Source organism: Diabrotica undecimpunctata, chromosome 10 (assembly GCF_040954645.1).
Source record: "Diabrotica undecimpunctata isolate CICGRU chromosome 10, icDiaUnde3, whole genome shotgun sequence".
Classification (NCBI taxonomy): domain Eukaryota; kingdom Metazoa; phylum Arthropoda; class Insecta; order Coleoptera; family Chrysomelidae; genus Diabrotica; species Diabrotica undecimpunctata.
In genome coordinates, this window is record NC_092812.1 from 69126906 (window position 1) to 69141317 (window position 14412).

Consider the following 14412-nt stretch of genomic DNA (forward strand, 5'->3'; position numbering starts at 1 on the left):
GGTTATCACGAATGCTTTTGGCAACTAAAAATAAGTCTCGTTTAATTATTCAGTGACTTTTGTAATAGTTTGTTTATTTTGGTGTACTAAACAAAAGCAGCAAATTCCAAAGCATTTTTCTAATATCTTTTATTTGTCTATATCGAATTTTCTAATATACCGACTGAAAATCAATACGCCTGTTCAAGAACATGAAGTAATGGTTCGCTTTGACGATGATCCTCAAATAAGCACATTTATCTTCAGCTTTAGAAATCAGCATAACTTGAGTTTTAAAAATCCTACACCATGAGCATTTTTACCTTTACCATTTTACACATGTGCAAAATCTATTGGCGGCAGATTTACCTTTAAGATGCAAATTTACAAATGATATCCGAAACGGGCAAAATCTTAACCACTCCTTCGTCGATAGAATATTATTTCTGGTACACTGACAATCCACATGTTAAGAAAAAAAGACATTTCCAAGATGAATTTAAAATAAACCTATGGTGTGGAATTATTTTTTAAAGCTATGCGAGTTACCCCGTAATTTGAATTGTGAAAGCTATTTACATTGTTTACAAAATGATTTTGATGTACACTAGCAGAAGAACAACAAGGTTTTAGGTCGGAAAGATCATGCACCGACGCTTTATTTATAATGAGGCAAGTGCAAGAGAAACCATTAGAATACAACAAACCGGCATATCTATGTTTCGTGGACCTTACAAAGGCATTTGACCGGGTCAAATTAAAAGACGTTATCCACTTACTGTACACAAGAGAGATTCCTCTAGGAATAATGAAAATGATCGAAAATATCTACCAAAACAACACAATAAAAGTAAAAGTAGAAGAAGAACTAACCGACCCTATTGAAGCTGGCAATGGGGTAAGAGAGGAAGATTCATTGATTCATTCAACCTGATTACGGATGAAATAATAAAAAAGTGAGAACTAAAAAAGGATACCAAATGGGAGAAAAACAACTTAAAATAATCTGCTATGCAGACGCAATACTACTCTCTCAAAGTGAAGATGATTTACAACTTATGCTGCACCAATTTAATATAACCGTCAGAAAATTTAACATGTTAATTTCCCCTAAAAAAGACAAAATGCATGGTTACAACAGCAAATTTACTAAGATGTAAATTGGAGCTGGAAGGTCAGATAAGAGAACAAGTGATGGAGTTTAAATATCTATGCATCACATTATCTAGCTACGGAAAGCTCGAAACCGAAGTGGAAGATCAAGTGAATAGAGCAAACAGAGCCGCAGGCTGCCTAAATGAAACAATATGGAGAAATAAAAATATCGGGAAAGAAACGAAAGGCAGAATTTACAAAACAGTCATCAGACCAATAATGACATACGCGGCAGAAACATGACTTAATACAGAGAGGATAAAAAGGATGCTAGAAACAGCAGAGATGAAAACACTTAGAAAAATTGATGGTAACACACTATGGGACAGAGCTAGAAGTACAGATATACGACGTAGATGCAAGGTGGAGAACATCAAGACCTGGGTAAGAAATAGAAGAGTAGAATAAAACGATCATATAAGCCGAATGATAACAAATAGAGTAGTAAAGACGGCAAGAGACGGTTCCCCAATAGGAAGACGATCAGTAGGAAGACCACGAAAACGATAGAACGACAACTTACTGGAGGCACATTGAAAAACAGACAAAGTCATGTCTATATAAAAAGAAGAAGAAGACAAAATGATTTTATTGATTTGTTGAAAGAATTGCTATTAAACATAAGGCAAAATATATGGCTCGTGTAAGATGGTGTATCCTCACATTATACGAGGGTAATGCGAGAATATACCTAAATACCAACTTTCCTGAATGCTGGATTGGTCGTAGTAATTTTCCTTGGCCACCACGTCGCCCAGAATTTAATCCACTCGATTTTGGTGTATGGGGCACAATGAAACAATGTGTCTTCAAGAATCTCATAAACACTTGCAACCAACTTTGGAAAGAAATAAACACTGCAACGGTTTTTTTTGTTAACCAATGATGCTATTTAATATGAAACGATCTTTTGTGAAACGTATTAATAAATGCATTGTAGATAATAGTGGATATATCAAACACTTACTTTGACAAAAAGTTTCATGTTATTTAGTTTAACTATTTCTTAATTTGGTTTGTAAATAAAATGTATTTTATTGTGACTTTAATTTAATATAAAACGTAAAATGTTTAATTTCAAATGCTTTTTTAATTATCCTACCGATGAATGTAAAAAATAATAGCGTATACTATTTTTTCTTTTATTTCGGAAACTATTAACTTTAGTTAGAGGTATTTCATATCAAAATTCAGAAGTATTGATGTTTTTGTCTATTTATTGCGTTAAATCAGAGTTATGTAGCTGATTTGTGAAATACGATTATCTCGAAAACTGTTGAGTTTTGAAGTTATTAACAGATATATCTTTTTTTATTGAAATAATGTACCTTTATTATTTTTAGACACAAATAGCACTAACAATGAGTAAAAAAGTTAAGGCCAAATTTATGTCACATGTGTGGCAAATGTGGGCGTCCTCTATCAGCTACATCAAAGTATTAAAATTATAACAAAAATTAAACATTAAAATTATAAAAAATTATAATTCCTTATACTCAAGAGTCCCCAATTATAATTTTTTATACATAAATGTCCTCAAACATTAAAGTTATGGAGAAAAATTAAATTTTAAATTTCAACTTTAACACCCTGTATCTTTCTTAATATCAACATTTTATTAAAACAACTTGGCTTAAATCGTGTTATTTTAAATTGAAGAATCTACTGTTTCTTCTGTAAATTTACTTAAGGACCAGCCTGTATACAAGTTAGGTTATGTTAATTACGCATTTTTAATTTCTTGTGTGGAAGTGCGTAACAATCCAAAAGAAGGAAGGCTTATTTCAAAATCTCTATATTTACATTTTTTTTTGGACGGTTATTTATAATCGAACAAAATAAGGTGTCACTTTCATTATAGACGTTTTTTATAGGTGAATCATGGCAGGAAATAATGATGGATTGTGCGGATACCCCTGCAGCCAAATGTCATAGCAACTTGAAGAAGGTTGTAACATCTTGCGGATCTGTTGTAGCTTATCCGTTCTTTATTTCATTTTATGTACTTTGTTCATTTCTGGTAAGTAGACAAGTACAACTATATCAATATTTATTCCGTATATTTGTTTATTGTGTAAATATGAAATTATATTTTTATAAACCTTTATGCTCTACAGTGTGTAAAAGCCAAATGGAATAAATTCATTATTTAGGTTACTGTACATATTTATAAAAAATCCCGAAACACGTCAAATTTAAATTATAACTTGACATTCTTTAACGTGAAAATGCAACCCCTACCTTCAACCCCCTTAGAATGACAGGTACAACCCTCAATTTTTAAAATAGGAAGTATACAATACAATCAAAAACTAAAATGTAATGCAAAACGTAATAAAATGTAGAACACGAAAAAGAACTATAAATATTAATAAAGTAGATGTTCAAAATGTTCACCGCGAACATCTTGGCAACATCCTAATCTCAAATAAAACTGTCTTCTAACATTATTTAACATAACAGGCGTGATCGACCTAATCGCAAGCGTTATTCGTTTATTTTTATTCATTTAAATCAGAAGGTTAAGTTTTGTACACATGGCTCTTCACATATCCCCATAAAAAGAAATCTAATAATGTAAGATCAGGTGATCGCGCTGGCCATTCAATCGATCCTCGCCTCCCTATCCACCGATTGGGAAATATTGTATCGAGGTACTGCCGGACATTAAGTTGGTAATGTGGTGGTGCTCCATCCTGCTGAAATCATATCGGACTCGCTGGAACTTGAGGGTTTCCTGGATCAGGATATAAATTTGCCAACGTTGGAATGACATAATTTTGAAGTAGTGCCAAATAATTGTTGCCATTCAAGTTGCCCTCAATGAAAAATGGACCAATGATATTGTTTCCTACAATCCCTGCCCAAACATTAACCTTTTGAGGGTATTGAGTGTGTTCTTCTCTCATCCAGTGAGGATTTTCCGTGGCCCAGTAGCGACAATTTTGCCGATTAGCATGACCGTTAAGTGAAAAAGTACACTCATCAGAAAACATAACGTCTTCTAATTGGATAATATTGTTATCAAACATGTCCATCATTTGCTCACAAAAAAAAGTTCTCCTATCAAAATCGTCTTCCATGAGCTCCTGAGTGGGTATCATCTTATAGGAATGTAATTTATTGTCTTTTAATATGTTTACTATCGATGTATGGCTAGCATTGAATGTAGTGGATGCCTGTCTACTTGATGTATGCGGATTTTCCTGAAACTCAAGCACACATCTAATTTGAATTCATCACTCAGTGCATTGGCAGCTGCTTTTTTTATCTGCCTTACATGACCAAACTCGCGAAACTGCTTTTCTATTTTACTTATTGTTCCTTGGGATATAGGCGGTAAATTAGGAAATTTCTCATGAAATAGGCGAGTTACTTCCTGTTGTGTTCGGGTGTTATCTCCGTAACCAATCATTTGTAAAACTGTTATTTTATGCATTTCCGTTAATCTAACCATTTTTCAGAGTTGAATTGAACGAACTTTTTACTTAAATTAAAATACTGACAACTTAAATAAAACAATTTACTAATGCGTGTTAAAATAACGTTGCCACGGAAATTCTTTAAAGTTTTTTAATGGTTACCATCTAAAAACCACATTGCTATGGCTTTTGTTCACTTTCTCATTATCAAGACCTAAACGGGAAATAAGTTTTGAGTATATTTTAGCAAACTTCGGTAACCACATGATTTTAATTTATTTTATCTTAATTAATCTTAATAAACTTGAAAGCGACAACATTTTTGAATGGAGAATGAAAAGACCTTTCAAACGATATATCACAAGCCTATACTTCCTATTTTAAAAATTGGGGGTTGTACCTGTCATTCTAAGGGGGTTGAAGGTAGGGGTTGCATTTTCACGTTAAAGAATGTCAAGTTATAATTTAAATTTGACGTGTTTCGGGATTTTTTATAAATATGTACAGTAACCTAAATAATGAATTTATTCCATTTGGCTTTTACACACCATATGTATTCTTGCGTGATTTAACCAGTTGATACCTCTATAGATTTTTTGATGTTTTTATCGTCTTTTTTGATTAGCAAGATTAGTTCGCTAGTTGTCCATTCTTCCAGTAAGTTATTGTGTTGTATACTTTTGAAAATTCTGCTGTTATTTGGTTTATCATTTGCAGCTTTTCTATTCTTCAGTTTTTCAAGTGTTTTTTTTTTCTAATTTTCGGGGTGTTTATATTAATTTCGTTTGTAATTATTTTTGGACTTTCTGGTTCTTCTTATAAAGCACATATTTCCTTTTGTAGGCCATAAATACATTACTCCATTTTATTTAAACGTTCCCAGTGATCATTTCTTATTGCTCTTACAAGTGCATGTGTTAAGTTTCTTTTTGTGCTGTAAGTATGCTAAGTTGATATAATATATTGAAGGTAAGCTTTTTTTTCTGTACACTTTTTCGTCACATTTGTGCAGAACCATGTAGTTTCTTTCTAGAAACAATTTATTTTTATGGATATTCCATTCGCCAAGATATTCCTAAGCTGAGCCTAAGATATTTACTTAAGAAAGGCACTCTACCGAAACCGCTGTAGTAATAATAAATTATAATAAATTATAATAAATTCTGTAAAATTTTTGAACAAAAAAGTTTTCAGTGTTTTACTGTTAGATTCTAATATCTACCTAATCATATCCAAAAATCCCGGTACAACTTTCTATAAATAGACAGTCTACCGTCCTACTTCACCCGATCGTCCCGCCTTCAGTATTTCGCCAGTCGTTCTGTGATTTGCTAATTGGTCACGCCAATCTTATTAGCATCCTCGTCTACATTGTACTTCCACCTCGGTATTAGCTCCCCTACTCCTACAGATTTCGATAAATTCAGAGTGTCTTCATTCACTCTTGACCTACCTATTTTTATAAGAAATATTATATCCTTGTCGTTTGGTATTTCTTTATATTTTTTATATATAAGTTATATCATCTTTTAAAGATGCCTTCTTTAAAAATTGCAATAAATATTTTTCTTAATATCATCCCATCCGTGATATAACCACCCGACATGTAAAAAATGTTATAAAATGATTGCATTTTATGAAATAATACTCGAAGTAAGAAATAGTTGTTAGTGACTTGATTCTTAGTTTTTAGAGAGTTGCAGTGTCTTAGAATGCAAGTTCTTTACTGAATCAGTGGACTCAAACTTATCCACCACACTGCGAACTGTCCTCTCGGTAGGACGATTATATTGTTGTTGTAAGCTATATTCATCAATGATACTTTGGAAAACAAACTGAATAAATGACAGATAATTTGATAGTGGTAACTTCAACAAGATGGCCTCTACCAACTGTCAAAGTTCGGAAGTCACCATTGGAAAACTCTGCATTAAAAACGCAACAGTATGAGTCTCAAGCATCATTTTGAATAAATGAATAGTTATCTATTTAACTTATCTCTCTCTTTCTCTCTCTTTCTGTCTCTTTCTCTCTCTGTCTCTCTCTTTCTCTCTCTTTCTCTCTCTTTCTCTCTCTTTCTCTCTCTTTCTCTCTCTTTCTCTCTCTTTCTCTCTCTTTCTCTCTCTTTCTCTCTTTTTCTCTCTTTTTCTCTCTCTTTCTCTTTCTTTCTCTCTCTTTCTCTCTCTTTCTCTCTCTCTATATCTCTCTTCAGTCTTGATCCCTTAGAGGGAATGTAATGGTCATCATGAAGTCGTGTATTGCCCGTCGCCAAAGATTTCTGTATCTGGTCATTTCTTTTAACTCTCATGCATAGATCTTTTGCATATTTCTGTAATTTGGTCAATCCATCTTGTTGGGATCTTTCTCGTGATGTTCAGCCTTACAGATATCTTTCCTTGGACAATAGGTCTTTCTTACTAAATTTAACTTCATAAATAATGTTGAAATTTCGAATTTATTATCACATCGCCCTAAATTACTAAACCCCAGTTTATCTGTGAAAAATCATGGATTTCACGTAAAAATCTTAATTAGGTTTTTAAAGATTCTAAAAGGTATATAAGGAATAGCTGATAACAAATCCTTAAATACGTACGGCTGATTTTGCTTTGTTTTTTTTTAACAATCATAAAAAGTGAAAAAATCATTTTTGACATATAAAACGTCTTATAAGTTTTACAGAAAAATAGTTCAAACAAAAGTTGTAGATCTTAAGAAGTTCTTTAATCTGCTAGTTTCAAAATTAAAATACATAAACAATTGACCGAGATAATTGCAAAATTTCCTTTTTTTGCAGTAATGTATAAATGTTGTCTTTGTTTTTTGAATAACGACGTGCAATATAACTACTTGAAATTATGGCAATTAATGAGTTATTTAATTGTGCTTAATCTTAGCTAGATCGACAAATAGTTTGTAAGTGATTCAATTTGTTTATCCCGGAGAGCGATTATTTAAACAACTGTACTTGACCAAACAGTGACTCTAGAGGTATTAAGCAATCGATTCTTTTAGGCTTAAGTTTAAGATATATTAAAAAAAACCGTTTGAAAAAGCCCTGACTTTTTAGCTTATAAACTTTTATAATAACTTTTCTATTTTTTATGTCACGCGCTTGTAGATAGCCTTACTGAAAATATAGTAAAAAAACACAACCTTAAAAAAGAACCTTCTATGGCCAATAGCAACCTAGATATCATTTCTTTCTCAAAACCATATTTCCATTGTTTATTAACGTTAACGGCTGAAAATTGAATCGATTATAAGTGAGGATCTAGATTTTATGATCCAATTTGTAGATTCAATATACAGAGAAGTTGTAGAAAGTTATAACCCGTTAAAATGATCGTACTCGTAAAATATCGCCTCGTTAAAATGGAGGGGGCTTTCCGAGCACCGTTGTTTAAGAATGGAATTTCAAATTGAAACGCTTTGAAAAAAATGCAATATTTCTTCTTCCATGGTACGTAGAACATTAATTTTATTAAACTGGGGTAGTTCAAGAAAGTAGCACCTTTGGGCAATACCCAAAAAGTCAGAATGGTTTACAGTCATGGTTTACAGAACGTAATACAACGCCTTAATGAATGCTGTCATGAATATGGACTAAGGATGAATTTGAAAAAAACTAAATGCATGATCATGACTAAATCAGCAGATACAAACATCGAATTGATTATTGAAGATACTGTAATTGAGAGTGTGGATACCTATAAATACTTGGGGGCATAGATAACATCAAATGTAGACCAAACAAAAGAAATTAAGACACGTATTGAAATAGCATGTGCATCATTCGTTAAGCTTAAAAAGTTTCTTTGTTGTCAGGTTATAAGGGTAGGACTACGCCTAAGGATGCTTCGGTGTTACGTATTCACTACTCTTCTTTATGGCTTGGAAGCATGGACATTCAAACAAATGGATCCGAATCCGAATCGATCAGAAGTTACTAGAAGAAAAAGAAATGAAGCTGAAATAATATTCACTATCAAACGAAGAAAACTTGAGTACTTCGGCCATGTAATGAGAGGGCAAAAATACTTATTATTGCAACTTATTATGCAAGTCAAAATTCGAGGAAAACGAAATGTGGGAAGACGAAGAATATGCTGGCTTAAGAACTTGAGGGTATGGTTTGAATGCAGTAATGCAGAACTATTTAGAGCGGCAGTCAATAGGATCCGCATAGCCATGATGATTTCCAACCTTCGATAGAAGATAAAAAAAAGCTCGAGAAACTAATAAAAACTGGTTTATTTTCACCTCCCAGAAAAATCGAAAAATGGAAGAAAAATAAAAAGAGGATTTTTTCCATAAAAAAGTTAGGGAATTTTACTGTTATTTCGTAAGAAATATGTAAATTTTAATAATTAATGTATAATGTTTATAAAAATATATAATATTAATTATAAATGAATATACCAAATGTGTTTATTTATATTAAAATATGAAACGACTTATTTTTTAAGAAGTTTTTACATTCTCTGAATAAATGGTTTTAAAATAAATTTTGAAACTAATCTTTTTGTACTTTACAAGAAGATATAATAATTATTATGTATTTATAAAAATAGTAAAATTTAAATATTTTTTATGAAATAATAATAAATTCAATTTTTTATGGAAAAATTTTAATAACTGATTTTTCCGGGATTTTCCGGGAGGTGAAAATGCCACAGTTCTTATTATTTTATCGAGCTACCGTAATTAAAAAAAATTAAACTTCTGTGTGCCATAGAAACCAAGATAGTCCAAATTACTTGAGCGCACTTCAATTTCAAGTTCCATTCTAAAAAAACGGAGCTCGGACATGCGATATTTTACGAGTACCATCACTTTAACGAGTTATACCTTTTTACTCCTTAACGATATATGCCATGTATAAAATGGATCATAAAACTCAGATCTTCATTTATAGTCTGTTCAATTTCCGTGATTTTCCGGGAGGTGAAAATGCCACAGTTCTTATTATTTTATCGAGCTACCGTAATTAAAAAAAATTAAACTTCTGTGTGCCATAGAAACCAAGATAGTCCAAATTACTTGAGCGCACTTCAATTTCAAGTTCCATTCTAAAAAAACGGAGCTCGGACATGCGATATTTTACGAGTACCATCACTTTAACGAGTTATACCTTTTTACTCCTTAACGATATATGCCATGTATAAAATGGATCATAAAACTCAGATCTTCATTTATAGTCTGTTCAATTTTCAACTCTTTATGTTAATAAACAATATAAATATGATTTTGAGAAAAAAAATACCATCTTGGTTCCTATCGGTTATTCCTTTCTTTCAAGGTTCTTTTTTTAAGATTGTATTTTTTCACCATCTTTTCAGTGAGTCTACTACAAGCATGTGACAAAAATGTCAAAGATATTATAAATATTTATACGCTAAAAAGTCAGCCCTTTTTCAAATGGTTTTTTAATAACAATTTTGATAAAATGTTTTTTGTTAATATATCTTAAAATTGAAGCCTTAATATGATCTGCTAAATATCTCTAAAGACGCTGTTTGGGTGGGCACTGTTGTGGGCACTCTGCGGGATAACTTGAATAACTTGCAAACTATTTGGTTGATTCAGCTGAGATGTAGCATCCTTCAACAACTCATTAGTTACCATAATTTTAAGTACTTAGTTATATTACATTTTGTTATTCAAAAATCAAAGTTACTAACATTTATAAATTACTACTAAAATAAGGTTTTTTTGCAATTATCTCGGTTAATTGTGTGTGCATTTTAATTTAGAAATTCGAAAATTATAGAACGTTTTAAGAGCTACAACTTCTATTCTAACCATTTTTCTCTAAAATATATAAGAAACGTTTTATAGATAAAAAATGATTTTTTACTTTTTATGATTGTTTAAAAAAAACAAAGCAAATCAGCTCACGTAAGAATTTGTCATCAGCTATCCTTCAAGATTTTTTCAACTGTTTCTTTTTTTTTACTCGCTTATTCTAAGTCGGACTATCACTGTTTATTTAATTATTATTTTTATCTAGAATAAGCACGCCGCATAAGAAGCATGTCTGGCTGGATTAACTCATCGAAGACCAGTCTCCTCTCAGTACGATGGTTAGCTTGTTTATTATTAACAATCGTTTGTTTACATCAACCGATTCGAACAAACCTAAATTATATCAAAATATAAAAAATAATAAAGGGAAAATTCCAGTGGTTGACTGTATACTACAGTTTGGAAATTGTAAGTGTAGTGTCATTGTAAGTTTTTGTAACCAATATCTATTATGGACTTTATCTCACCTCTCTTGTCGCTTCATAGAACGTTTCGTGGTATTTTTGGAAATTCAAATTCAGAGGGCAATCACAAACTTGTTTACTGTTCAAAAGTCTAACTAACACACTGCCTTTTCAGGTGAGGCAAAAAAGTTTATTCAAATCATTTGGTAAATGTTTGTGGATCCAACTATCCATGATGCGCTTTTTGTAATGTCACCCAACACGTTTCCGTTCATCTTTTGATCATATGTCTACCCATTGCTGCCAACCTGAACCCATCAAATCATATTTTTAACGATATTTCTGTATTTTCGATATTTCTTTCTACGGGTACCAAATTCTATTATGAGCTTAGCTGACGCATGGTGTAACGATCACCCGTCATAAATTACGATATTAACGCTGCATCCACTATGACTACCACTATAATTTACTGGATTATAATCTGCATATCTTTCTGTCCTCAAATTCCTTTTATATTGTCGTTACATGATTTCTATACTAAAAATGGGAACACTATCAATTGGTTATAAAAATAATTAATATCCTTTTATCAATCGAACCCCATATTTATGATCAATCTAATTCCATCAAATAAATTTAATTATAAAATCACAATCAGCAAATCATTCAGTACTAGCTCATAATTCAATGTACGATTGAAAGTTCTAGAAATTATGAATGTTGACGTAAGGAGCTTCAAATTTTAAACAAACTTTTTTACATAAAACAACGCACTAACGAGGTAATATAAGTTTCCATTGGTCAAAGCAATGCTGGAAGTCTTCTTTTGTTAGAGCTTTTAGGAGCTCCGCCGTTTTTCGCTTCACCTCTTCCATCGACTCGAACCGCATTCCTTTTAAGGCAGACTTGATCTTCTGAAACAGGAAAAAGTCACACGGTGCTAAATCAGGCGAGTACGGCGGGTGTTCAAGCACTGGAATGCCTCTAGCGGCTAAATAACGCTTCACAGACAGCGCGTTATGGGCAGGTGCGTTGTCCTGGTGCAAGATCCACGGCTTGTTTTTCCATAACTCCGGCCGTTTCTTACGAACTTGCTCTCGCAGCGTTGTCAAAACTTTTAAATATTAAGTTTGGTTTACAGTTTGACCGTCTGGAACTCATTGCCGTTAATGTCGAAAAAAAACGATCAGCATGGCTTTAAATTTTGATTTCGACGTCCTTGCTTTTTTCATTCTTGGCGATGCAGGAGTTTTCCAGTGCATGGATTGTCGCTTAGTTTTAACATCGTATTTGAATATCCAGGTTTCATCGCTAGTGATGATGTTTTCCATTAATTCAGGCTCTTCATGTAACCTCTCAAGAAAATCTGAGCAGATCTTTCTTCATGTTTGATTCGTCATGTAAAATTTTTCTGACAGTTTCTTTATCGGCGTTTACAGTCTCAGCCGAATGCTCACACGATGATCTCCGCGCACAATTTCATTTATTTTAATCACTGTTTGCGGAGTTGAAACAGACAGGTCGACCTGGACGTTGGTCATCTTCGGCGCTCTCTCGGCCTTCGGAAAACCGTTTATACCACTAGAAAACACACGCACGAGATAGAGAATTCTCGCCATAGGCTTCTTTCAACAAATTATAGCACTCAGTCGGAGTTTTTTTTAATTTAACGAGAAATTTCACATTAATCCGCTGCTTATGTTTTTCGTCACACATTGTTATCGACACGAGAAAAAAACACGTTCTTTTCTAACCTCTACAGAAAAAATACTACTACAGCGACAAAAACGTATTTTCGTACTGAAAGAATAGACACTTCCAGCTATCCAATGCTGTATTCGTTTCCCACTCTTCCCCTCTAGGACGCCTTCTGCGCGCGCAGTCTCGTTATTTAATAGCCAGACCTCATACTTTCTGGACATCAGTCTGGTCTACATGACCGATCGCTACGAAGAAATGAAATTTAATAAATATTAATCTACAGTTTCAAAATATTCTAGAGACATTCAATATCTTGTAACTCAATAGAGAAAATGTACCCATTTGGGTATATTCGAATCTCTTTCGAAAGTTTCGTTCATATTAAAAATAATTTTAGACCGCTCTCAACAATTTTGAATTTCAAGAGACAACTATTTCGTATTTTGAATGTAAAATAAACTTGTGGAAACAGTATAATGTAACTAATTATGTAATTTATATGTGTATTTTGCAGATTATCAATCTGTTTGTAGCTGTTATTATGGATAATTTTGATTACTTAACACGCGATTGGTCTATTCTTGGACCGCACCACTTAGATGAATTCATAAGGCTGTGGAGCGAATACGATCCAGACGCTAAGGGCAGGATAAAACATTTAGACGTCGTAACTCTTCTTAGGAAAATTTCTCCTCCCCTTGGATTTGGTAAATTGTGTCCGCATCGCGTAGCATGTAAACGTTTAGTTTCCATGAATATGCCTCTAAACAGTGATGGTACGGTGTTGTTTAACGCTACGCTATTTGCCGTTGTCCGAACGTCCCTGCGTATCAAAACCGATGGACCCAACATTGATGATTGCAATGCAGAACTTCGAGCTGTGATCAAAAAAATTTGGAAGAGGACGAGTCCAAAGTTATTGGATCAAGTTGTGCCTCCACCGGGAGTGGACGACGAAGTCACCGTGGGTAAATTCTACGCGACTTTCCTCATTCAAGATTACTTCAGGCGGTTCAAAAAGAGAAAAGAGCAGGAGATGAAAGACGGAGACAAAGATATTCAGAACACCGTAACACTACAAGCCGGATTGCGTACGTTACATGAGGCTGGTCCAGAACTGAAACGCGCCATCTCAGGCAATCTAGATGAATTAATTGATGACAATCCCGAACCAATGCATCGTGTAAGTATTTATTTAAATATGTCAGCTTGCTATTAGCTAATATTAACAATTTAAACTTCGAAATCGCATAAAAGCTAAAATCATTTCGAAATGTTTTTTATTGACAGAGATTTCAATTAATATTTTACATAAAAAGACGTTATTAAAAGAAAATTATTGTCAGGATATATTACTTAACAAATACATGCATTGTGATCCTAAATAGGTTCTTCCTGACTTCCAAACGCTAAGAGGAGTATTGTTACTTTTTTTATTTATTTAATACTGCAGCAAATATACTGAATATTATTGAAGTATTTATAGCTCGAGCTTTAGAGAAAAAACGTGCATTGATTAACTACTTAATGCATTATGCGTATCTGACACGGAGCGACCTAAAATTCGAGACTTGCCGTGTCTCACACGTTCGACCGTAGTACAGCGCTTTTCAAACGTTTTATGGCCGTTTCTAACCCATTCATGACGAATTTATTATTTATTTTATTATTTTTATTATTTATTAAATTTTTTCATTATTGTTATTTTTTTTTCAAGAATTAGAATTAGTTTTTGTCCTTTTCATAGTTTACGTTGAATTTTAGAGGTAGCTGTACTTTAGTTTATTTTCATTTCCATCAGGTAGTAGATATTTTTGTGTTACATTTGCAGTTTAGTTTATTTTCGTTATTCAAACGTTTTATATTTTTTGAAATTTTAAAATTTTTTTATTTATACCCTTACATCCCTGATTCTACGAATCTAATATGCTTTTGCTTTG

At 32.8% G+C, this 14412-nt stretch overlaps 1 protein-coding gene across 12 annotated transcripts in view; it reads left to right on the top strand.

The window, feature by feature from the left end:
• Ca-alpha1D (Ca[2+]-channel protein alpha[[1]] subunit D) overlaps nucleotides 1–14412 on the top strand; it is a 960824-nt gene that overhangs the window by 902875 nt on the left and 43537 nt on the right. For all 12 annotated transcript variants that reach the window (XM_072546534.1, XM_072546531.1, XM_072546539.1 and 9 more), the window contains 2 exons: nucleotides 3009–3154; nucleotides 12987–13655. In XM_072546534.1, the coding sequence (XP_072402635.1) occupies nucleotides 3009–3154; nucleotides 12987–13655 (815 nt within the window). The remainder of the gene's footprint in view (nucleotides 1–3008; nucleotides 3155–12986; nucleotides 13656–14412) is intronic.